Source organism: Mixophyes fleayi, chromosome 1, assembly GCF_038048845.1.
Source record: "Mixophyes fleayi isolate aMixFle1 chromosome 1, aMixFle1.hap1, whole genome shotgun sequence".
NCBI lineage: Eukaryota > Metazoa > Chordata > Amphibia > Anura > Limnodynastidae > Mixophyes > Mixophyes fleayi.
Window position 1 is genome coordinate 16,396,068 of NC_134402.1, and position 26,707 is coordinate 16,422,774.

Here is a 26,707-nt window from a genome sequence, read left to right on the forward strand (position 1 = left end):
GGTATCATCAGCCGGCATTTGCCAGAAAACTCTGTAAGGACTACCTACTAAAGAGAATACTTAATACTAACACCGAGGATCTACTATATGGAATTAACATTACAACCAGGACAAACATGAGTACTCACGCAACTGAGAAGCACAATAATATATATTTTTTATGAGAATTTTTAATAGTGCACTGACGAGTGTAATAAATTGAGACAGTTTACATGTGCTGATGTTTTAAAAAGACTGTTTTATGAAATATTTAGATTATATAATTAAAGATTAAAACATACATAACTTTGATTAACTTTGATTGTAGTACAATACAGCACCGCCGCAGATGCTTCTTTGATAGCGCCGCAGCTGCAGTTCAGTTCAGTGCCGGTAAAAATGAAGCTGCTGCGCAAGCGCGGCCGCATGCGCAGCCGCATGCGCAGCAGCTCTCTCTATATGTTTTTTTTTTGGGGGGGGGGGACCCCTTAAAAATCCTGTGTGTGCCCTTGGATGTGGCGCCAGGGATAGAATCTCTATATATAGTCTAAAATCTAGCAGTTCGGATACTGCTATCAACCCTGATAGTTCAGTTGAATGTGCCTATGGTGTATTTTTGCACAGCGATATAAGGCAGCCCTAATTACATTCATAAGGGAAGCGCTTTTTTCTCTATTTGTTCTATTTAAAAGTGACCCCATTATACGGTTCCTTGTCTGCCACCCATGTAGCGTGAGAACTTATGAACAGTTTTGCAACAGGCCCACGGTGATCAGACAGTACCTATAATTCCGGTATATGCCGTCAGACAAGCAGCGTAATTCTCTCGGGCACAACCAGTCAAAGAGTGCGGAGAAGGCTGGCAGTCTTGTTGGAAGGCTGCTAACCGGGACCTGCATTAAGAAAATAAATTGCATTAAACACGTCTGCAAATCCAAATCCCACACAGAGTAGAAAAAAAATGTATCCAATATAGTAAACTTGCTTAGATTAAATTTTATCTATTTCCAAGCTATCACTGCTACACAACACATCACCCTTTAAGTAATAAAACCTCTTTTAAGGGAGCAATATATCTTGGAATGCAGAGCACAATGACAGATTCTAAATGTACCACTAAATTTATAGCGCAGGGCGTTGATACATAGCTGTAGCACATAGCTGTGTATAAACTGCTGACTGATTTATAACTGCACTCTGCAAACACAACAGTCTCATTGTAGAAAATCAGAAACAGCTCATTGTAATTAATTTCCTGTTTGATTGCTAAATAGAATTATTTGTTTCAGAAATGTTATTGCAGCAGACCGTCATAAATGGCAGGTATAGTCATCATCATTTATTTCTCTAGCGCCAAATTCCACAGCCCTTTACAATTAGTAACGGTATATTAGAAATAAAGTTCAGATCCGGTGGCCAGAAGAAGGGAATTCTCTTTAATAAAAAGTGTAATGACATCTTATTTTCATGCAATCAAATTTCCTGTATCTCTAGAACAAAAAAAAGCAGAGAGAAATATTGTTGAAAAATAGTCTAGAAGTATAAATATGATTATTGAAGAAATATTGCTTTCACAAGGGAATTTATCAGAGGAAATGCGATTTATATCTTTTCTAGAGTATACATCGGATAACTTATTATGGTGCTGGCAGCACACGGCTAAACTTTTTAAATTGGGATTTCAAGTACACACAGTGGAAGTGAAAATCTCAAATTGGATGTTTGCTTTTCCTTCTTATAGAGATGTCATTCTTACACACATATTCTGTTGCTGTTTCTATTGCATTTGTCTGTCTTTCATGTTGGGAATTCTTTAATGCTGTGAATGGTTACAGGTTGGTTAGGCCCTGTGAATATTCTAATGCTCTGATTGGCTAGAGGTTTGTCTGACATTATGACTATTCTACTGTTCTGATTGGCTACAGGTTGTTTTGACCCTGTGAATATTTTAATGCTCTGATTGGCTACAGGTTGGTCTGACTGTGTGAATATTCTAATGTTCTGATTGGCTAGAGGTTGTTGTGACCCTGTGAATATTCTAATGCTCTGATTGGCTAGAGGCTGGTCTGACCCTGTGAATATTCTAGTGCTCTGATTGGTTATAGTTTGGTCAGGCACTGGAAATGTTCTAATGCTCTGATTGGCTACAGGTTGGTCGGACCCTGTGAATATTCTAGTGCTCTGCTTGGTTATAGTTTGGTCAGGCACTGGAAATGTTCTAATGTTCTGATTGGCTACAGGTTGTTTTGACCCTGTGAATATTTTAATGCTCTGATTGGCTACAGGTTGGTCTGACCGTGTGAATATTCTAATGTTCTGATTGGCTAGAGGTTGTTGTGACCCTGTGAATATTCTAATGCTCTGATTGGCTAGAGGCTGGTCTGACCCTGTGAATATTCTAGTGCTCTGATTGGTTATAGTTTGGTCAGGCACTGGAAATGTTCTAATGCTCTGATTGGCTACAGGTTGGTCGGACCCTGTGAATATTCTAGTGCTCTGCTTGGTTATAGTTTGGTCAGGCACTGGAAATGTTCTAATGTTCTGATTGGCTACAGGTTGGTCTGACCCTGTGAATATTCTAATGCTGTGATTGGCTACAGGTTGGTCTGACCCTGTGAATATTCTACTGCTCTGATTGGTTACAGGTTGGTCAGGCACTGGAAATGTTCTAATGCTCTGATTGGCTACAGGTTGGTCTGGCCAAGTGAATATTCTAAGGTTCTAATTGGCTACAGGTTAGTCTGGTCCTGTTAATGTTCTAAATGCTCTGTTTGGTTACATGTTTAATCTAGTGACAAGTTTACCTATATAAAACTCTGATTAGCTATAGAGTGACCTATCCTCTGTAAATGTTCTAAGGGTAGTGACAAACGGGCACGTTCTTGTGCCGAGCATGTTGCTGCTCTATGGAGCCGATTCAGTTCTCATTGATGCACTGCCGAACATTACCGCAGTGTCTGGCCACCCACATTTCTGGATAGTACCCAAAATCATGGATTTTTCTGTACACCTCTATGGGGTGCCAGGCACACTGCCGAGAATTGGATCGGATCCTATAAATGCTGCATGCACAAGGCGCAGATAAACTCAAGACTATTATTACAATGAATGTAGAACTCTACTTAAAACAACATTTCCTTTAAATAAACCTCTTTCCTCCAAACTAAAGAACTGGGGAGCAGGCCACTCCTCCTCCCCTTCAGGAGGGTCTCCGGCAGTTGGGGAGATACTCGCTACCACTGTTATTGCAGCTGCAACTCCTACTGGGTCATCAGCAAGGAGGAGATTGAAAGATGACTACGCGCATTAAAAGGTTGTCAGCCCAGCTGATTGGATGGGAGTCATGGCACCTCCCCCGAGCTACATTGACAGAAGGATGGGGAGGTGGGGGGTGGTACTGGGAAAAAGTCCAAACTTTTTAGGTTTGAATCCTCTATTAATACAAAGTAGAGTCTGCAGAACAGAAGTATTATTTTACCTATACACTTTGCAGATCATACTTTACTTAGAAACCTGGAATAGGCTCAAAACTTTCTTCCCATTCACCCCTTACTTCCTGAACATCTCCAAGTTTTAGGTCAACTCCCAACAGTTCCTCATAATCACATCTTTCCTGCTGATGCCCCTCTCCGTAGGCGTTTCTCCATGCTGATCATGGAGACAGTAGATAAAGATAGATTAGACCATTAGACCTCTTCCGTCTCTTCACACCTGCTGTCAAACGATCTATGACGTTCTGCGGTGGATATTGACTTGCTGCCTCTCGTTCTTGTTACACAATCACTCACACTCATTGCCACTCTAAGCGCTTGTCTAAGTCGATGTTTTATTGGGCTTTAACTCAAGGACCTTTAAAATCCCCAGAAGATTATTACATTCCACTTGGTTACCTATAATTAAAACCATAATGTTCCAATTCAGCAAAGAGTTAGACAATCTGTGGTTCTCTAGCAGTTAGGGAACTACAAGTCACAGCATGGCTGACTTCCCAATTTATTGTAGCGTCACCGGTTGGCTAAAAAGAAGCATAATAAATACAGAGCAGATTGGTTCCCTTAGTGTATAAAGCCTGTGACGACGTCTCTCTTTCCCTTTGTGTTTTTTAGATTTTGATTTTCTTCTGACCTTTACTTAATGTGTTGTTTATTCATTTTGGAGATAAATTCCACAAACATGTTATTGTTCCGTCCTGTTTACCTCTTAATTGGCAGCACAAAAAGTAGGGTGGATTTTGGACCTTGTAGTGATTTAATGAGGCACTTTAATGATGTCACTGGTTTCTTAGAGATACTGCAATTTTGGTTGTGACTTCAACAAGATCTCCACAAGGAACAGTTACTAACTCCTCAAGATTCACTCGTCTACAGCTGGAAAACTGCACTATCCGATCTCAAGATCCCCCCAGGACCAATTTTAGCTCAAGAATAAAATTCCTTTAATACCCAGGAGAACCTCGTTTAAATGTATATGTTACATCTTAATGGGAGAGGACCTTGTGTGGCTTCACGGAGCCAAAGTAAATATTCTTTTGAGAGAGATGGAAAATCAACACATACAACTCAACGAAAGTCCCAGTACCTGCAAATGAAGTCGCCCTTGCAAGAGTCGAGTGGGGTGAGGCAGTTGGGCCTCTCCTTCGATTCATACGAACAAGCTGGAACGATGGTTTGTCGCCTCCGTTCCGCACACGCCATGTCCTCGCAGGGACAGAAGAGCAGTTCGTTGGTGTACTCAGCGGGCACGCGGTCAAAAAACTTTCTCAGGGCCTTGTGGCACTTGGAGCGATTGCAGGAGTCGCTGCGTGGGTTGGGACGTATGCACAAGGCAACATACTCGGTTCGTAGCTTCTGGCAGGTGGCATCCACGTTGCAGGCTTTTGCAGCATCCAGGCAACGGTTGACTTGAGTGACTTCATTCTCAGAACCTGTGTGAAGTAAAAAAGAGAGAGCGGTATGACGTCAGCAAGATGTTCACTAATAATAATCAGTGCAATATACAACAAGGACACAATTCTGCACATGGAATTTCCATTACAAAATACAGAAATGCAAAATATAGGATCTGTTGGCTCTATTCCCATCCCTCAATATAGGATGTGATTACCTCTATTGATGTGCTAATGAGTACAGGGCTACATGTTGCATGGACAGTGACGTGATGTGAGGAGAGGAACGAAAGCAGCAGGAAGCCACAGACTGTTATTTATATAGTGGAAGGAGCAGGGTCTCCAGCAGCACAGAGTATATCAGGAGATGGGTTATGTGTTAGTGAGGACAGGGCTGCATGTGACAGGAGCAGTGACATGATGTGAGGAGGGGAATGGAGACAGCAGGAAGCCACAGACTGAGAGTTATATAGTGGGAGGAGCAGAGTCCCCCCGCAGCACAGAGTATATCAGGAGACAAGTGATGTGTCAGCGAGGACAAGGCTGTATGTGACAGGGGCAGTGACATGATGTGAGGAGGGGAATGGAGGTAGCAGAAAGCCACAGACTGAGAGTTATATAGTGGAAGGAGCAGGGTCCCCAGCAGCACAGTGTATATCAGGAGATGAGTGATGTGTCAGTGAGGACAAGGCTGTATGTGACAGGGGCAGTGACATGATGTGAGGAGGGGAATGGAGGCAGCAGGAAGCCACAGACTGAGAGTTATATAGTGGAAGGAGCAGGGTCCCCCAGCAGCACAGAGTATATCAGGAGATGAGTGATGTGTTAGTGAGGACAGGGCTGCATGTGACAGGGGCAGTGACATGATGTGAGGAGGGGAATGGAGGTAGCAGAAAGCCACAGACTGAGAGTTATATAGTGGGAGGAGCAGGGTCCCTCCCAGGGCCCCCAGAACCACAGAGTAATCAGGTAATGTTCCTGTCATAATGACTCGGGAAGATTGTGGTATCAGATACACCTGTATATGAAGCAAATGTCAAACATCCAGCTTATTTACATATAACACTTGTAAGGCAAAAGAAAAAAAACCGAAAAAAACAACAAAATCAGTAGAGTATATTTATAAACCACAAAATCTGCAGACCACGAATTATTATTATTATTATTATTATTATTTTATTTTTTTTATAGGGCGCCACTAGGTGTCCGCGGCGCCGTACAGGGACAAATGAAATTACAATACGAGGTGAGACAGCACAGTACAGTAAACAATAATTACAGTAACTCAGGAAGCTCAAGGCACAGCTAGAGGGGCGGGGGAGGGGAGAGGGGAAGGTCAGCCAACAACGCCACATAGGAAGAAGGGCACGGATGAGAGGGAGACCCCCAGGGGGATGAGGAGGGAGCGAGAGGGGACGGGGGAAGAGGGTCCTCGAGGAGGAAGGCAGGGAAGCTGGCGAGCAGAGTTAAAAGTGGAGAAGACAGGAGGAGAGAAGACCCTGCTCAGAGGAGCGTACAATCTAAGGAGTGGAGTAGACTAACAGAGAGACACAGGGGAGAGAGGGAGAGAAGGAGGAATGGAGGATAAGGATAGGTGAAGGGTAATGAAGGGGAAGAGTCAGAAGAAAAGGTATGAAGTTAAGTGGGAGCCTGGAAAGCTTTAAGAAAAAGGTGGGTTTTTAAACACCGTTTGAAACTGGACAGATTGGGGGAAGTTCTGATGGAGGGAGGGAGCTTGAATGCTTTTTTTAATGTACGCATTTATTATGTTAATTTGGGGGCATATAGGGGTCTAGTTATCAACAAGTGTAATCTTATTAAAGCACACTTACCATTATTTAGGCACAATTTGGAGTGTCCTTCAAATGTATTATTGTTGCATCGCAGCAGATATCGTGGATATCTGCTGCTTTGCATTCAATTTAGTTTTTCTGAGCAGTCACCATCAAATAGTATGGTGACTGCTACCAAACGCAATCTAACAAGTTCTGAAAATTAGTAATTTTTCGGAAACTTGTTATGTTGAAGCTGGCGTCCATTAACGCAATTGAAAACTTTCCTAGCTGTCAGCTCTGCTCCGAAGAGCAGAGCTGCACAGCGCCTGTGTGGAGGGATCATGTGATCCCTCCCTGTCACATGATAACAGTTCCTTGTTCCTAGTATACTCTTTGCGTCCATGCCCGATACTTTCGGCCGGGCGTGCGCAGTAGGACTACAACCAAGATGCCGGCATCGCAAGTTTGTTCTCAGTGACCAGTCAGTGAAAAGGTAAGTGTTACACCTCACAGGGACGGCAGTTTATCATGACTGCTGTCTCTGCTGAAGTATTTTCATAAATATGATCAATAGTTCAATCCTTATCAATGCGATAAGGATTGAAAACTATTTTTCATTTTATGCGGTTGTTGATAAATGTGCCTCACAGTGTTATAATTATGGTAAAAATAAGCAGTTACAGAATGCGGGTGTAAAGAAAGAATAACGAGAGAACCAGGAAACGTGGGATCCCAAAAATTATTTATAGGTTTGTTTGGATGTCTTGCAAAGTTACAACTGGGAGCACCCGCTTGTGTATCAGTAATATTGAACTGTTCTAGGTCAACGGAATCAGTAAATATCTTCTGCCCTTTGGTCTGGAAGAATAAATGCCCATCAAGTCTCCATCCCACCGTTTAACACTGCACGTTTATGTCACTGGACATTCACAATCCCAGCATGTTGGAGAGATCCGCTGAAGCGTACACTGATTCTGTTTTAGCATGAAATGAAATCATTTCTGACTGTCGTAATTTTTTTTTCCTCCAGCAAGCCCCAAGAAACAGGGACAGCTGGTCACTTAATATCTTCATCCATCATCCGCCATCATATACGAAGATTTCCTTAGTGCCTCTTCTTCCATGTGTTGCCTGAAAGGCAGCGTTCGCAGTGCATAAATCTACAGTCTCCTGCGTAACGGGGTTGCACAATCGGCTTTTAACATCCCCCTGAGGGATGAGGTTTGGTAATTGAAAGCAGGTGTTACATAGACAAGTGCTACAAGGATCTTGGCTGACTTTGTACTTTCAGGTTGATGTCATCCCCATTATTTTCCTTCTCCAGCTCGCTGGGTGGTTTTGCAGAATGAATTCGCTGATCTCTCTGGAGTCCAAGTGCCAGAGTCGTCCTGGCCTCCTACTTTGTGGATTTATAGAGCTCCCCGTCGGTGCTGTGCAGAGTCCGTCCCTCCCGGCAGAGTCCAACGTCCCACAAGTACAGACAGAAATGTAATTATTCATCTGTGAACCTTCGTTCAGAAACAGCTAGGAAAACCTGATATCAACATGGCAAAAACTGTGTAACACATAAAACAGAGTAGCCATTTAATGAAGCTATGACATGGAATGATTTATTTAGGCTATAGATCCAACACCAGGAAAATTTGGCAGTATTAGGATGCATACCTCCCAACGTTGCTCTCTCCTGAAGTGCGCAAAGGGGTCCTCTTGGCCTCTCTTGAAGCATTAGGCTGCCCTGTAGTCTCCTTCTCTCCAAATCCCCTCATTGTTGTGTTCATGGCACCGTTCATCATTGCTCTGCCATGCAGAGCAACAGTGGGCAGATTCTACCCCTACTCCCACCGATCAGACAAAGCTGGCCTGATCAGGATGGCGGAAAAGAGCCCTCAAATCGGGACGGCCCCACCGAAATGGTGATGATTGAGGAGGAATATGAAGGTGCAGGAAAAGGCAGACTAGGGGCTTATGTTAAGTTGAAAGCAAAGTGCGTTCTTGGCATGTAATATGCTCTCAGAATGTGCACAAACCAATAATTTCAGGAATTAGCTGTCAGGATCTGCCCGCAAGCCTTGCATTGCATTATGCTTTGCCTGGCAGCTCCTGCCTGTTGGACTTTGTTATTATATATATGTTTTGTGGCAGTTCACCAGAGGTGCTGCTGTTGCACCTTAATTGTGTGTATTAGGGGTTAATTATTCCTTGCACCTGGTGTGTCCTATGTATACTTGTCACTCCCAGCATACATTGCTGTTTATTGTTGTTTCATTGTTGTTACTTCCGTCTGCTGTGCTCCTGGGTTTATGCTGCTTGGGATCTCTCCATACATTCTGCTTACCTGCATCATCTGTGAACCTGGTATTTACCTCTGCATTTCCCTGCACTTGCTGCTTGGGATCTCTCCATACCTTCTGTTTACCATCAACAGCCGTGTACCTGGTAATTACTGCAAGCTCATTATAACACCTTCTGTTTATACTCTTCAACAAATAAACATTGAATGTTTTTTCACCTTATTCGTGGCTCCTTAGCTGTATTCATGCATTGATTCGTGACAAAATTTTAGCGGAAAGGTGTATCCAGGGATACGACCGTTAATTTAAAATAAAGGATAGTAGTGGATATAGGGTAAAAATTGGATTGCAATATTGAGTCTGGGGGGATTTTCAAAACTGAAACAGATTGGCGGTTGCCTACTCTGGATTAATTTCTAATATAAGTGCAGGATCGCAGGAGATCCAAAATAGGTTGAACTTGATGGACTGGTGTCTTTTTTCAACCTCATCAACTATGTTACTATGTTACTATGTTACATTAGTGTTTTGTGCCCTTGCCCAAAAGTAAAAAAGCAGGTTCTATGCAAGAAGGCGTTCAACTTAACATAAACCCCTGAGAGAGAGAGAAGGAGCAGGGTCCTCAAACAGCACAGAGCACTGTGTATGGGTCCCCTGTTACACTGATGCAGAAAGATTGTGGTTTCCGACACACATCCTTGTATGACACTTCATACATCCAACTGGTAATAACCAAAGAGGATGTTTGTACAGCAAAACAAGCGAACAAAAATCATTTACCAACTGCAATACCCGCAGACCCCTAATCCTTTTTTATGCACCCAAGGACCCTGCTAGTCACATTTCAAAGTGCACACGGTCTTTAGACCAAACACTTCAGGACCCCACCTCCCTACATTAATTTAAATGTTTCCAGTTTTCTCCTACTGACCGGTTTAGCCTCACTGATGTCATGAATTAATTATGAGAGTGAACATGAGGTCTGTCTGTATTATATGTGGCCCATCTGTGTGTCTGACATTAATGAAAAGTGTTTGTGTTGCGGTTTTGCACCTTAGCTGCCCGGGAAATACCTTTAATGTTTGGCTGAGGGTCTGGGCTCCTCCATTAACCATTTTTTCTGAAATACTCTGACCTTCTTCAATATACAGATGTTGTGCTCCTTGCCTTCCTATAAATAAATACACCCCTTCTGTACATGGGTATATTACTTATAAATTAACATTCTGACTCAGAGCTCCCTCTGGTGGTAGAATCCAGCTGTTTGCTCTATTTACATAACTTGTACCTGATACCTGAGAGTTTTCCAGCGGGTTTGAAAAGTGAAGATGCTGCCTATAGCAACCAATCAGATTCTAGCTATCATTTTGTAGAATGTACTAAATAAATGATAGCTAGAATCTGATTGGTTTTTCAAACCCGCCGGAAAACTCTCAGCTTGATACATTTACCCAATGGTGTGATCCACCTCACTGACCGCAAAAGTTTTCTCAAAAGACAAATTGTTCAATTTGTCCAAATAGCAGCCCAGGAGGAGGGTCATAATCATCTATCGTTACAAATGATAGTCATAAGCTTGGTACACACCTATGCAATCTTACTTCAGATGCGTAACGATTTTACCAATGACTGAAAGTCCCAATGAGCACGCCGATTCATGCGTACACACCTACACCAATTACCGTCAGATCTGAGATCTGGATCTCTCGTTAAACATCTGATGAAACGATTGTGCCTCCGTACACACACTACAAATATACAGAGGGACTGTCGGTAGAAGTATTGGGCAGACAGTCGTGAGAGCGTACACACTTTCAAAGTTGCCCAACATCATTCTATCACTGATCGGAATTTTCAGGAAGTTTATAAAAACCAAATCAAACAATGCAATGAATTTTGGTACGATAGAACATGATCGTGGGAGCGCACACACTAATGTCATATGGGACCAAACAGTCGTTTATAGTGTGATCTGTGCGACAATTGCACAGGTGTTTACTCACAACATGTGTAGTGCAGAGGTTGTAGACAATGTAAAAATTCACAGCCATTTACGAATTTTTTTAATCAGAGAAAAATAATCTATAAACTTCTACTAACCTCAAAGTCGCCTACTCTCCTAGTAACAAGGTTTCCAACAATGAAACTGATGATGCTACTAAACCGTGATTTATAAAAAGTCTGTGTTTCTGAATAATAAAATCCCACAAAGACCGTGAACTTCTGAGCTGACTACTGTGGAGCGATAATAAGGATCGGAGATCATGTGCTTACTTTGCATTGTGAGAGGGTGCAGTTCTCGCCCACACAATTACCAGCAATTACCAACGACGTGCATTGTTCAGACTTATATGATCTGTATGTGGCAGATACAACGTGCCGTGTAATTAAGATGATAAAGCAGATCCGCAGAGGGTGCGGGGAGGTTATAACAGCGCTGGCAGGGAAAATGACAGAAGTAATCTTATGGAGAATTCTATCAGGCATGTGAAGGAAGCTCAGAAATACCAAATAGCTAATTGTAGCCTGCAATGTAATGTCCAATATCTCTCCCATATATCTCTATCACATATCTATCACATATCTCTCAATCACATATGTATCTGTCACATCTCTATCCCATATCTCTCTATCACATCTCTACTACATATGTCTCTATCTCATATATTTATCACATATCTCTCTATCTCATATCTCTATCACATCGCTATTATATATCTCTCTATCACATATATCTCTATCCCATATATCTCTATCCCATATATCTCTATCCCATATCTCTCCATCATATATCTCTATCCCATAACTCTCCATCCCATATCTCTCCATCATATATCTCTATCCCATAACTGTCCATCATATATCTCTATCCCATAACTCTCCAACACATATCTCTATCCCATATCTCTCCATCACATATCTCTCCATCATATATATCTCCATCATATATCTCTATCCCATAACTCTCCATCATATATCTCTATCCCATAACTCTCCATCACATATCTCTATCCCATAACTCTCCATCACATATCTCTATCCCATATCTCTCCATCACATATCTCTCCATCATATATCTCTCCATCACATATCTCCCCATCATATATCTCTATCCCACAACTCTCCATCATATATCTCTATCCCACAACTCTCCATCATATATCTCTATCCCATAACTCTCCATCACATATCTCTATCCCATAACTCTCCATCACATATCTCTCCATCATATATCTCTCCATCACATATCTCTCCATCACATATCTCTCCATCACATATCTCTCCATCACATAACTCTCCATCACATATCTCTATCCCATAACTCTCCATCACATATCTCTCCATCACATATCTCTCCATCACATATCTCTATCCCATAACTCTCCATCACATATCTCTCCATCATATATCTCTCCATCACATATCTCTCCATCACATATCTCTCCATCACATATCTCTATCCCATAACTCTCCATCACATATCTCTCCATCACATAACTCTCCATCACATATCTCTATCCCATAACTCTCCATCACATATCTCTCCATCACATAACTCTCCATCACATATCTCTATCCCATAACTCTCCATCACATATCTCTCCATCACATATCTCTCCATCATATATCTCTATCCCATAACTCTCCATCACATATCTCTCCATCATATATCTCTCCATCACATATCTCTCCATCACATATCTCTCCATCACATATCTCTCCATCACATATCTCTCCATCACATATCTCTCCATCACATAACTCTCCATCATATATCTCTATCCCACAACTCTCCATCACATATCTCTCCATCATATATCTCTATCCCATAACTGCCCATCATATATCTCTATCCCATAACTCTCCATCACATATCTCTCCATCATATATCTCTATCCCATAACTGTCCATCATATATCTCTATCCCATAACTCTCCATCACATATCTCTATCCCATAACTCTCCATCACATATCTCTATCCCATATCTCTCCATCACATATCTCTCCATCATATATATCTCCATCATATATCTCTATCCCATAACTCTCCATCATATATCTCTATCCCATAACTCTCCATCACATATCTCTATCCCATAACTCTCCATCACATATCTCTATCCCATATCTCTCCATCACATATCTCTCCATCATATATCTCTCCATCACATATCTCCCCATCATATATCTCTATCCCACAACTCTCCATCATATATCTCTATCCCACAACTCTCCATCATATATCTCTATCCCATAACTCTCCATCACATATCTCTATCCCATAACTCTCCATCACATATCTCTCCATCATATATCTCTCCATCATATATCTCTACATCACATATCTCTCCATCACATATCTCTCCATCACATATCTCTCCATCACATAACTCTCCATCACATATCTCTATCCCATAACTCTCCATCACATATCTCTCCATCACATATCTCTCCATCACATATCTCTATCCCATAACTCTCCATCACATATCTCTCCATCATATATCTCTCCATCACATATCTCTCCATCACATATCTCTCCATCACATATCTCTCCATCACATATCTCTCCATCACATATCTCTCCATCACATATCTCTATCCCATAACTCTCCATCACATATCTCTCCATCACATATCTCTCCATCACATAACTCTCCATCACATATCTCTATCCCATAACTCTCCATCACATATCTCTCCATCATATATCTCTATCCCATAACTCTCCATCACATATCTCTCCATCATATATCTCTCCATCACATATCTCTCCATCACATATCTCTCCATCACATATCTCTCCATCATATATCTCTATCCCACAACTCTCCATCATATATCTCTATCCCACAACTCTCCATCATATATCTCTATCCCATAACTCTCCATCACATATCTCTATCCCATAACTCTCCATCACATATCTCTCCATCACAAATTTCCCCATCACATATCTCTCCATCACATCACAGATATCTATCTATCTATCTATCTATCTATCTATCTATCTATCTATCTATCTATCTATCTATCTATCTATCTATCTATTATCTATCTATGTAATATCTATCTATCTATCTATCTATCTATCTATCTATCTATCTATCTATCGTGGTCATAGTATTGCTGACTCACCTCACTGGGGTCCTGACGTGGCCCCTTCTGTGTGGCGTTTGTATGTTCTCTCCTGGTTGCGTAGATTTCTGTAGGAAAGTTCTACCCACCAGGTAAAAGGTGAACAAAGTTGAAGCTCAATTTTGCACAAATTCAGCTTTTACAGCAGGTTTAGCAGAGATGTGACGTTCTGGTGATACAATTTTGTGCCCCGCTATGCTGTACTGTACTTATAGATTGGGGGGTAAATGTATTAATGTCCGGATTCTTCAACTCTGGCGTGTTCAGCATCTTTGGCGATTAAATTTAAAGCGGCGTTGCCTTGTAAAGGGAAACTTCCCTTTACAAGACAGCGCCGCTTTAAATTTAATCGCCGAAGACGCTGAACACGCCGGAGTTGAAGAATCCGGACATTAATACATTTACCCCTGGATGTGTGTTGTAGTAAAATAAAATACTCTAGAAAAGTTGGGTGAGATAGGTAAAATAGACACTTAGACAACCTCTTTAATTCTGCACAATTACATGTTTATCTGCTTATGTTACACATATAATTGCTCACATTTTAAAATAAAGAGAGGGGTATAGAAATAATATCGACCTATACAGCAAATAAACATTTAATACATTTGTTTATCATAGTATATTACATGTATGCTTATTCCAATGCATCTTGATTGTCTGAAACCAGCCCGAAATCAGCAAATACGTAGCTATGAGATAAGATCATTGCTTCATGACAATCCAATAGTAATCAATGTAATCAATTATTGGCCATGCCCATAAATGCATTTCCATGATGGTCGGCATTGACTTCACTTTGAGGTCATCTTGTAATTGAACTAACAGGTCCCAACATACTCTGGAAGTGGTCGAGGGCTATTTGCAGGATCAGCTAGCCAGAGGGCAACCTTAAGTTTCTTTATCGCTAGTCACCTTACTCCAGAGATCAGTAGGATTTTCTATCACCACTTATCGCTGCAATCTATCTATCTATGTCATATCTATCTATCTATCTATCTATCTATCTATCTATCTATCTATCTATCTATCTATGTCATATCTATCTATCTATATGTCATATCTATCTATCTATATGTCATATCTATCTATCTATCTATCTATCTATCTATCTATCTATCTATCTATCTATCTATCTATCTATCTATATGTCCTATCTATCTATCTATCTATCTATCTATCTATCTATCTATCTATCTATCTATCTATCTATATATCTATCTATCTATCTATCTCTATCTATCTCTATCTATCTATATGTCATATCTATCTATCTATATGTCATATCTATCTATCTATCTATCTATCTATCTATTGATCTATTTCATATATATCTACCTATCTCATCTATCTATCTATCTATCTATCTATCTATCTATCTATCTATCTATCTCCTATCTATCTATCTCCTATCTATCTATCTATCTATCTATCTATCTATCTATCTATCAATCTATCTACCTATATATCTCCTATCTATCTATCTATCTATCTATCAATCTATCTACCTATATATCTCCTATCTATCTATCTATCTATCTATCTATCTATCTATCTACCTATCTATTGATCTATTTCATATATATCTACCTATCTCATATCTATCGATCTATCTATCTATCTCATATCTATCTATCTATCTATCTATCTATCCATCTATCTCATATCTATCTATCTATCTATCTATCTATCTATCTATCTATCTATCTATCTCATATCTATCTATCTATCTATCTATCTATCTACCTATCTCATATCTATCTATCTATCTATCTATCTATCTATCTATCTATCTATCTATCTATCTATCTATCTGTCAAGGTAAGTGAGTGATAGGATTTTCTATCGCCACTTATCTCTGCAATTTAGCAGAAAGATATCATCAAGGTGAGTGAGAGATAATTGGCAGCCTTGTTGATGCTGGCCCAGAGCATTAAGGGTTAACTCTCTCCTCTGCCCGACCAGTCTTTGCAGATGTGTGCCTACGTGGGGGCCGGGAGATTTGGGCTTTCGGCCCCCTTAGTCCATTCTAATACGTGATGAAAAGAATTAAATCGTGCAGGCTGAGCGGCTCTCCGCCGGTGACAATGAGCACATAATGAGGACGTTCTGTACAGTTAGGTGATAATTACCTGCTGTGATGGAAGCCAGTCTCACATAGTCAAAGCCCCTCACAGATGATTCATAAGGTGAACTCTCTAAGACACTTATACCTAAAAAATAAAAAGAGGAAACAGAGTTAATGCAATCCACCATTGTCTATCCATGCAGAAATGTGCTGTGACAATCCCATTATTTCCGCACTCCATAAAGATGACATGTGACCAGCAGACTTATGTGACGCTAGCCTGCGGTGAGTGATACACAGGGAGCGTTACTTCTGGCTCAGTCACTTTTCTTTCCTAAAGGAAGAGTCCACATAAAGATAAAACTGTTTCATGATGATATTATATTTTGTAACATTTCTCTATTTTAAGAGATTGTTTCTCCAGACGTGTGGCCTATGGTGACTGAAAGTAGCAAGATCAGGTTCTGGGATGGAGGTTGAAGTTATTGCAGAGACAAGTCGATGACTAAAAGCTCCAATGGATCTGTTCTGGCATGGAAACGGGGTAAGTGGATCTAGTTTTAGTCCAGTCTGGCAGCAAAGGGTGCCTAGGAGTGAGCAATTGGTGAGTTGCTCATTAAACCACTCCAGTAAATGCCTGCAGCTTACATACATACAGTGCCAAATGTCCTGATTTTGGAGGGGCAATCCCAATTTGTGAACAGGGGTGAGGGGTGGAGCTTACCTCATACTTGCCAACTTTATTAAGTTGGCTTCCGGGAGCCTGCCGGGGGGAGGTGGGCGTGATGGGGGCAGGGCAACAAAATTTGCGTCATTTTGGCCCCACCCCGTGACTTGGTGACACAAACATTCATTTGACTGTAGGGGGCTGGGCCAGACGCCGCGATTCCCGGTGAATCGCTGCGTTTTGGACCTAATTCTGCCCACTTCACTAGAAAGTGGGCAGAATTCTGCCACATGCGGGAGATTGCCACACTCTCCCGAGAGTCCGGGAGACTCTCGGACAATCCGGGAGAGTTGGCAAGTATGGCTTACCTGCAAAGTGGTGCAGCATTGAAACAAAAGTGGTTGGACGGGATTTGGGTGGTTCGGATTTCGGATGTATAAATGTTGGGAAGTATGTACATATAATTGGGCTGATGCAGAGTTGGCTGCAAAAAAGGGCGGAATTTACATTAAAAACAGAGGACGTTAAAATTTCATATATACCCATATGCTGTGAGTCAGGTCTGAGAAGGAGGCGCTGTGTCTGGAGTGACAAAGAGAGTGATATTGTGCTCTGCAAACAGATATTCTGTGGACCTTGATGCTAGATCTACCTCACTGCGAGTGCTGGAGAGGGCAGAGGGTTTACTGCTACGATTTGTGTTTAATTATTTAACCTGAAAGCTGTGAACAACTGGTGCTACCTTGTGTATAAAATTAAGTTTTAACTTGGGAAACTGGTCTGCAAAATCAATGTACTGGGACAGAGCCAAAGGAACCAGAGATGGTGTATAGTCCCCTGGTCACAATATACAATATACATGATGTACTCCGAAACTTTGCTACATAGGTCAGATAGGCAGCACTGTTCAGAGGGCTATAGAGAAATTATTGGTTTTATTTTATTTGTTTTATTGGCCTTAACCACCTATTTTTGCAGTCCACTGCTGACAGAAGAGGTTGTTGGAGTATATCTGCTCCAGTGAAAGGGGGAGGTAGTTTTGTGTTGCACTCTTTATTTCCTGTTCTCAAGCATCTCATACTATTAGTGCTCTCTCTATTTGTCCTTTGAACTGTCCACTACATAACTTTGACTGAACATGCGCTGTCTGGCTGTTGGTACTGGGGGCATTAGAGATACCGAGTTATGGAGACTAAATAAATATCCTTTTACCTTTGTAATTTTGGAGAAGGACTTTTGTTTGTACGACTGGGTCTTTCATTATTCATATTCCTGTCACTCTTCCCCTCCACCTATCATTGGGTAAACGCACAGCAGGAATAATAACTCACTGTATGAGAGGCTAACTCGGTAAAGGAGGTGGCAGATCCAATGTTCTGGCTGCGAAGGGAAAGCAGGCTGGGTGGAAGGTTTTCTTTAAAAATGAAGGAATTCTACTTCTAAACAGCCCTGTTGTCAGCAGCTGAAAGGAGAAGAACTTTTTGATTTGGGGTGTGGTTTTGGTAAAATGTAGGTGTGGCTTGGCAAATGAGGGGTGGGTGGAAGAAAAAGAGCCATGTCCTAAGACCTCCCCTCATGTCCTTCACATCCCACACATGGCCAACAGACCTCCCCAAGCTCCTCGTACCGGGTGGGGGACAGAATAATGATGGTGATTATTCCGACAAGACTTACCCCGTCGTCTTGACACCGAAGGGCTCCTTACCGACGTGGCTGCAGGACGACTGATGTGCCTACCGACTGCAAGCAATCGCGATGAATGAAGAAGCCACTTGTTGCCGTGACTGTGAACTGCAATGCTGTTATCGGCGCTGTTAAGGGGGTAATGTAAGTGTATGGCCAAGGGCAATGTACAAGGCTTTGTAAAGTACATTGTCCATGGCCACATACTTGCATTACCCCCCTAACCGATAATAGCGTCGCGGTTCCCATTGACGTCATCAAGTCGCGCCGGCTCCTTCATTCATCGCGATTCCTTGCAGTCGGTGGGCACATCAGTCGTCCTACAGCCTCTTTGGGAAGGAGCCCTTCGTTGCGAAGACGTCAGGGTAAGTCTTGTCGGGGTAGTCAGCATTGATATGTTGACTATCACCACTCACACCTCCCCACATGTCATCAGACTTCACAACATTATCCTTAAATGCCCCTTATATGCCATCAGACATGATTCCCAGACCTCTCCACATGCCCCCAACATGCCATCAGACATATACACATGCTCCCCAAATTACCCACAAGCCCCTTACATGCCCATAAGTTCTTCCCACATGTCCTTAGACCTCCTTGCATGCACTTACATGCCTATCAGACCTCCCCCACATGACCTATACATGCACCTCCCCACATGTCCTCCAGACATCCCCACATACCCCTTACAGGTCCATAAGACCACCCCACATGCCTTTACATACCATCATATTTAACTATATACTCCTTACATACCCATCGGCCCTCCCCCGACATACCCATCAGCCCTCCACACATACTCATCAGCCCTCCCCCACATGCCCATCAGCCCTCCCCTGACATACCCATCAGCCCTTCCCCCACATACCAGTCAGCCCACCCCACATACCCTTCAGCCCTCCCCCACATGCCCATCAGCCCTCTCCCAGCCTACCCATTAGCCTTCACCCACATACTCATCAGCCTTCCCCCACATACCCAACAGCCCTCCCCCACATACCCATCAGCCCTCCCCCACATACCCATCAGCCTTCCCCCACATACTCATCAGCCCTCACCAACATACCCAAAAGCCCAACCCCCACATACCCATCAGCCCTCACCCACATGACCATCAGACCCATCCCCCACATACCCAACAGCCCAGCCCCCACATACCCATCAGCCCTCACCCACATACCCTTCAGCCCTTCCCCACATACCCATCAGCCCTTACCCACATGACTATCAGACCCCTAACCCCATGCCCATCAGACCCCTCCACCCACATACCCATCAGCCCTCCCTCACATATCCATCAGCCCTCACCCACATGACCATCAGACCCCTCACCCCACGACCATCAGACCCCTCCACCCACATACCCATCAGCCCTCCCCCCACATATCCATCAGCCCTCACCTATATGACCATCAGACCCCTCACCCCATGACCATCAGACACCTCCATCCACATACCCATCAGCCTGTCCCCCACATAGTCATCAACCCTCACCCACATGACCATCAAACCCCTCCCCCCACATACCCAACAGCCCAGCCCCCACATACCCATTAGCCCTCCCCCACATATCCATCAGCCCTTCCCCAAATACCCATCAGCCCTCTCCCCACATGACCATCAGACCCCTCACCCACATAAGCATCAGACCCCTCCCCCCACATACCCATCAGCCCTCCCTCCACATTCCCATCAGACCCCTCACCCACATAATCATCAGACCCCTCCCCCCACATACTCCCCAGCCCTCCCCCACATACACCTCCCCCACATGCCTCTGAAACCTCCACCTTTGCAGCTGGAGTCAGCAAACATTGGGGTGCAGGTGGGAGAGCACACAGCATTCCCTTCTCCTCCTCTGGTGTGGAGTTCAGGAGACACCGGCTGCTCCCTGTCAGTCTTATACAACAAAGCTGACAATAAGACAGATTGGGAGCAACCGGCTGGGGGACGATCCATCAGGAGTCATAAGTGTAAGATGCTCCTGAGTCTACATAGGGACCTGTTGTGCACATGCACAGTAGCAAAATGCGTATTTAAACAAATAAAAGCAAATTCCACTGATGTCCAACTCTACATCATGCCCATAGTGTGTGTGAGCTGGCCCTGAAATGGGAATTCTTTATTTTAATCCGTAGGTACATTAGCTGCGCTCTTCTAGAGAGTTTAACTTGCAATCTAAACAAGACAGCCACAACGTTCCATTTAAATTAAAAAAATATATATCATTTTTAGCTTTTTAAATATATCTATGTTTTATTAAACAAGTATCCTCACAAGTAGACATTTCCTTTAAAAAACCCAGAGTAAAACCTCACCAGGAAATCACTGCAATTCTCTAGGCTGGCGATACGTCCCGTGGGGGGAACTCGAACCTACAGCTGCAGACGATTACCAGACCCGGTTCCTGTACTCATTTTACCATATGCTCCTTAACTACACAATTATATAACTTTCCCATACTTTGTTATATAAGGGGCCCTCTAGCAATCAGGCTTCCAAAAATCTGCATCTGTTTTTGGCTTTCATAATTCTGACTGTCATAGTCTATTACTTGTGATATTACGATAACAACATTCTTGAAAACAGTTAAAATAGATCCCTCACACACTGCATTAAATAGAACAGCCAGTAACATTTGCTACAAGTGATCAAAATAAACCATCTCTAAAATACAGTTTGTTTCAGCAGTTTCAAGAGCTGAACAGCAGCAATCCACACTGACCTTCCATCAGGGTGTGGTGAATGCTCCAATATATATTCAGGCAGTTCTTTTCCTTCTTCATCCCTCGCTTGCACTTGCAGCCGTGCAGCTGGCTGGACTGAAGGGCGTCTACAGTACGCTTGCACTGGTTCTTGGCATTGGGTGCCAGTTTGTTGGCCCCGTTCCCTGCTATGCATTGGCGCAGCGTTCGTAAATTGAAGCTGCAGCCGGGATTATTCTTGCAGGCTTCTCCGGCTTGTAGACAGTCTCTGCTTGAAGACGTGGAGCCCGCTGTCCTCTCTGCAAATGAGCAAACATGACAAAAACCATCAAATCTGTGGAATGTAGACTGGAGAAACTGGATAATGCTGACATTGTCCATTATAGTGAGCATTTGAGAAATGACCATATATTAAGGTTCACAGAACATTTTTGAGTTGTTTTTTTTTACATCTTAAGAACTATACAATAATAAACCTAAAAGTGAGCAAGCCTTTAGTTCATCATTATCATCAGTTGGAGATGAACACGCTTTTCTATTGGATTAAACGGATTGTATGGCTGGCAGGCTGCAACAACAGCACATCTGTGAACTAAAGTCTGCTCCATCTGTGGGTCGGGCAGGAGAAAGATACTTATTTTACCCTCTTTCGTCAGACAAGAAAACTGCCCTGTGCCACAAGCTGTGAATCCATCATTTTCTCACAGGGGTCTGAATACTTATGAATACACATTAAGCCCAAGGGGTCTATTTATCAATGGAGATAAGGCCGACCTTTTATCTCTGCTTAACGCAGTGATAAATTCCATATCGTTGCAATTTATCAAACAAATATGGCCGGGGTAGCGGAGGGCTACTTAGCTGGCCGGGAGCTGCAGGAGTTAACCTGCTGCTTTGCGAGCTAATCTCTGCTGATCATGCGCAAAAAAAATAATAAAAAAAATAATAATATATTTAAAAAACAACTTACACATTAAAAAAAATGCTTCATTTAAATAGTAAAGTATTTATTCTTCACCCTAACAAGATGATAAGGAAGTGGTATTGCGTAGGTACATACATAGTACTGCCATACTTGTTAAATAGGCTCCACGCAAAGGCACGTGGACGCGCCTGTGGATCAAACCGCCGTCCGTAGTGCTTTCATGTATAGAGCGAAACATAAACAGCTATCTTCAGAATAACACCCATTGTTGTCAGCAATAGGGCTGGAACAACAGGATTCTGCCTCTCTGGTGGGAGGAGCCACTAACCTAGGGTGGTCACGCCCATTTAATGGCTATGGAAGTGTCCCCAGAAGCTGCCTGAAAATCCTCTTGGTGGCCCTGCCCTCGCCCATTTGAGCCAATGTCAAGACTTTTGCAAAAAACATAGACTGTTGGCCAGGTATGCTCTTATTCAAAACAATACACTTTAAGATAAGATAATAGTGTATTAATTAACATGGAAAGAGATGTATGAATATCAATTGTAATCCAAGTTCATTTAATAATTTAGCAAGAGATATACGATGATATGTGTACATAAACTAGAGATGCTCACTGACCCCCGTGAAGTGGTTTTGGTTTTTGATCTGGATTAGCTTCGTGTTTTGGTTTTGGTTTTGGCAAAACCGCCCTTGTGTGTTTTGGTTTTGTATTTTTTTAGAAAAATTGCTAAAATATGCTAAAATCACATAATTTTACTCTTTTTTTGATCCTACATTATTATTAACCTCAATAACACTCATTTCAAGCCATTTGCAGTCAATTTTGACCACCTCACAGATATCAATATTATTTTCATACACTTTCAGACAAATACTGCAGCGACCTGGCTGGATGGTAAGCGACAGAGCAATGACTCAAACACACGGCAGTTCCTAGCACATCTAGGACACATTGCCACACAGCAGTGGCAAAAAAGTAAAGTCAGAAGAAAAGCCTGCAAGGCCTAGTATTTATATTTCAGCAATGACAATTAGCAATGGAGCAATGGAGCTCTTCTCTTTGGGTGTATATAACACCATGCACTTTTTTGTGCATATTTAGAAGAGAAGCCTGCAAGGACTAGTAGTTGTATTTCTGCAATGAGAATTACCAACACAGCTCTCCTTTCTGTGTGTTACCTATATAACACTGTAGAATTGGACTGCAGAATTACATCAACCCTGTAAGCACTATTATTTGTATTTTTCAGCAATGAGATTTAACACTGGAACTATGGAGCTCTCCTGAATGTCACTGATTACTTTCTTTAACACTGCTACCACCGTCCTCTTTCAATTCTATCTATTTGCCTGCCCAACTGCTCTACACTCTAAGCTACCCCTTCTGTGTCCCTTTCTGAAGGACACAGAAGGGCGGAGGGCGGTATTTATAGATTCCAAAACCCGTGAGATCCAACGACGTCACAATGACGTTTTGCTTCATTTTGGAATCCGAATAGGCGCGAAAGTACCGAGCCGATACTCGGATCCCCTAAGTTCGAGTGGGTTCGGTTTACGGGAAACCGAGCCCACCCATCTTTAATGTATACACTATAGCGGCGGTTCCCAAAGTGTGCGCCGCGGCTCCCAGGGGTGCCGCAGTGCTGTCACTGGGGTGCCGTGGGCCAGCCCTAGAAAAAAGAAAGCAAACAGAAACTTACCAATCCACGCGGCGCTTGGACCCAGCAGCCTCCTCTCTCCCGCAGCTGTCACTAAATATCGACGTCAGTGACAGCTCCGCGAGAGAGGAGGCTGCTGGGTCCTAGCGCCGCTCGGATTGGTAAGTTTTTGTTTGCTTTCTTTTTTTTATAGCTGGCGCCTGGCGCGGGGCAAAGGAGGAGGGCAGATGGCAGAGGAGGGGGACAGATGGCAGAGAAGGAGGGCAGATGGCAGAGGAGGGGGACAGAGAGCAGAGGAGGAGGGCAGATGGCAGAGGAGGGGGACATAGGGCAGAGGAGGAGGGCAGATGGCAGAGGAGGAAGACAGATGGCAGTGGAGGGGGACAGAGAGCAGAGGAGGAGGGCAGATGGCAGAGGAGGGGGACATAGGGCAGAGGAGGAGGGCAGATGGCAGAGGAGGAAGACAGATGGCAGAGGAGGGGGACAGAGAGCAGAGGAGGAGGGCAGATGGCAGAGGAGGAAGACAGATGGCAGAGGAGGGGGACAGAGGACGGGGACAGAGAGCAGAGGAGGAGGGCAGATGGCAGAGGAGGGGGACAGAGAGCAGAGGAGGAGGGCAGATGGCAGAGGAGGGGGACAGAGGGCAGAGGAGGGGGACAGATGGCAGAGGAGGGCAGATGGCAGAGGAGGGGGACAGAGAGCAGAGGAGGAGGGCAGATGGCAGAGGAGGGAGACAGATGGCATAGGAGGGGGACAAAGGAGGGGGACAGAGAGCAGAGGAGGAGGGCAGATGGCAGAGGAGGGGGACAGATGGCAGAGGAGGGGGACAGATGGCAGAGGAGAGGGACAGAGAGCAGAAGAGGAGGGCAGATGGCAGAGGAGCGGGACAGAGAGCAGAGGAGGAGGGCAGATGGCAGAGGAGGAGGGCAGATGGCAGAGGAAGGGGACAGAGAGCAGAGGAGGAGAGCAGATGGCAGAGGAGGAGGGCAGATGGCAGAGGAGGGAGACAGATGGCAGAGGAGGGGGACAGATGGCAGAGGAGGGGGACAGAGAGCAGAGGAGAAGGGCAGATGGCAGAGGAAGGGGACAGAGAGCAGAGGAGGGCAGATGGCAGAAGAGGGGGACAGAGGGCAGAGGAGGAGGACAGAGGGCAGAGGAGGGGGACAGATGGCAGAGGAGGGGTACAGATGGCAGAGGAGGAGGGCAGATGGCAAAGGAGGGTGACAGCGTGAGAGAGGGCAGAGGAGGGTGATAGCGTGACAGAGGGCAGAGGAGGGTGATAGCATGAGAGAGGGCAGAGGAGGGTACAGCGTGACAGAGGGCAGAGGAGAGGGCAGAGGGGGCAACGTGAGAGAGGGCAGTGTGCCTGGATGCAGAGGGGGGCAGTGTGCCTGGATGCAGAGGGGGCAGTGTGCCTGGTTGCAGAGGGGGCAGAGTGTCTGGATGCAGAGGGGCATTTTTGCATACAACTAAATAAGTATTTCTGTCGTGACCTAAATACTTATTACAATTTTTTGACCCAACTACTTCTAAAACAGGACTGCTCAGTAATTATTTTGGAGGGGTGCCTTGAAAAAATTTGGAGACTCTAAGGGTGCCGCAAACTGAAAAAGTTTGGGAACCACTGCACTATAGGTATTACAATTAATGGACTTGTATTAGAAATCGCCAAGTAACTTCTAATATCCTTTTGATTTTAGAGTGAGAGGGTACCTTATTCTTTATAATACACTAGTGTTAGTCTAAAACAAAGCAAAAGGCTTGAATGAGATAAGTTGGCATCCAGGTGTGCGCTATCTTCTATACATATACACACATAATTAGTATTGTGTGTGTGTTCAGTCCACACACATAGTAAAAACCTATCTCTGGTGAATTTACAGCAATGAATTTCAATCGCTGGCTGATTTGTGCCTGTGTTTGATACGGATGTCAGCAATAGGAAGGCGTTGGAGGCAGATCCTGGGTCTTGGAAGTGGGGCCGCGGCTTTGGCAAGTCACGTCTACCCTGCACGCTGTGTGCGGGGAACACACAGGAATTGCTAATGTCTTCGCCAGTTGAGACTGTGAAGCATGAAAAATGCATTTTCCAGAATTAAAAATGTAGTGTTTCTTTACAGAGTTACACTGAATGTGCTTCAATTATAAATCTGTGCTATTACCCTTTACAGCCACATATCTAATTAACCACAGTGGGATAGCATTAGATGCAAAGGAGAGACATAGTATAGGGATTTTATGGGGCCAGAGACTGTAGCCAAAAAACAGGATTCTGACAAATAAACTCACCAAAATAAATCACAATGTATATACCGGTAACAGGATTAAAAACGTATTAAATCAATACAATTCCGTATATGAGGGATCTTTTCATGTATATCAAAGTAACATATTTGTAATACATACAGATTGACATTAGGGGCTAGATTTACTAAGCTGCGGGTTTTAAAAAGTGGGGATGTTGCCTATAGCAACCAATCCGATTCTAGCTATCATTTTGTAGAAGGTACTAAATAAATGAAAGCTAGAATCTGATTGGTTGCTATAGGCAACATCCCCACTTTTTCAAACCCGCAGCTTAGTAACTCTAGCCCTAGGTCTACTATCTCTTCCCTGACTAGTAGCTGCCTTGGGTAGATATCTAGTGTACATATAGAGAGCAATGAACGTCCTCTGAAATTACTGTGTTTTGAATTAAACAAGTAAAACTGTATTTTATTTGTATTAGGGCTGTTTCTATAACCCGGGCGTGTGCCCACACCTGTGGCTGCTGCAGTTGGGTCACTGCTGGCGCAATTCATCAAAACAGGATGAACAAGTTGGATGCATGAACTCTGTGTCATACAGGGGGATACGTTTGACACCACAATCTTCCTGCGTCAGTGTCACAAGAGCTCCCATCATTACACTGCTGTCCTGATACCT

General features: G+C 43.4%; 1 protein-coding gene across 1 annotated transcript in view; it reads right to left on the minus strand.

Moving 5' to 3' along the window:
* GFRA4 (GDNF family receptor alpha 4) overlaps window positions 1–26,707 on the minus strand; it is a 320,254-nt gene that overhangs the window by 13,750 nt on the left and 279,797 nt on the right. The window contains exons 3-6 of the mRNA XM_075189927.1: window positions 21,217–21,495; window positions 16,203–16,283; window positions 4,558–4,903; window positions 763–872 (exon numbers count right to left, since the gene is read on the minus strand). Of these exons, the coding sequence (XP_075046028.1) occupies window positions 763–872; window positions 4,558–4,903; window positions 16,203–16,283; window positions 21,217–21,495 (816 nt within the window). The remainder of the gene's footprint in view (window positions 1–762; window positions 873–4,557; window positions 4,904–16,202; window positions 16,284–21,216; window positions 21,496–26,707) is intronic.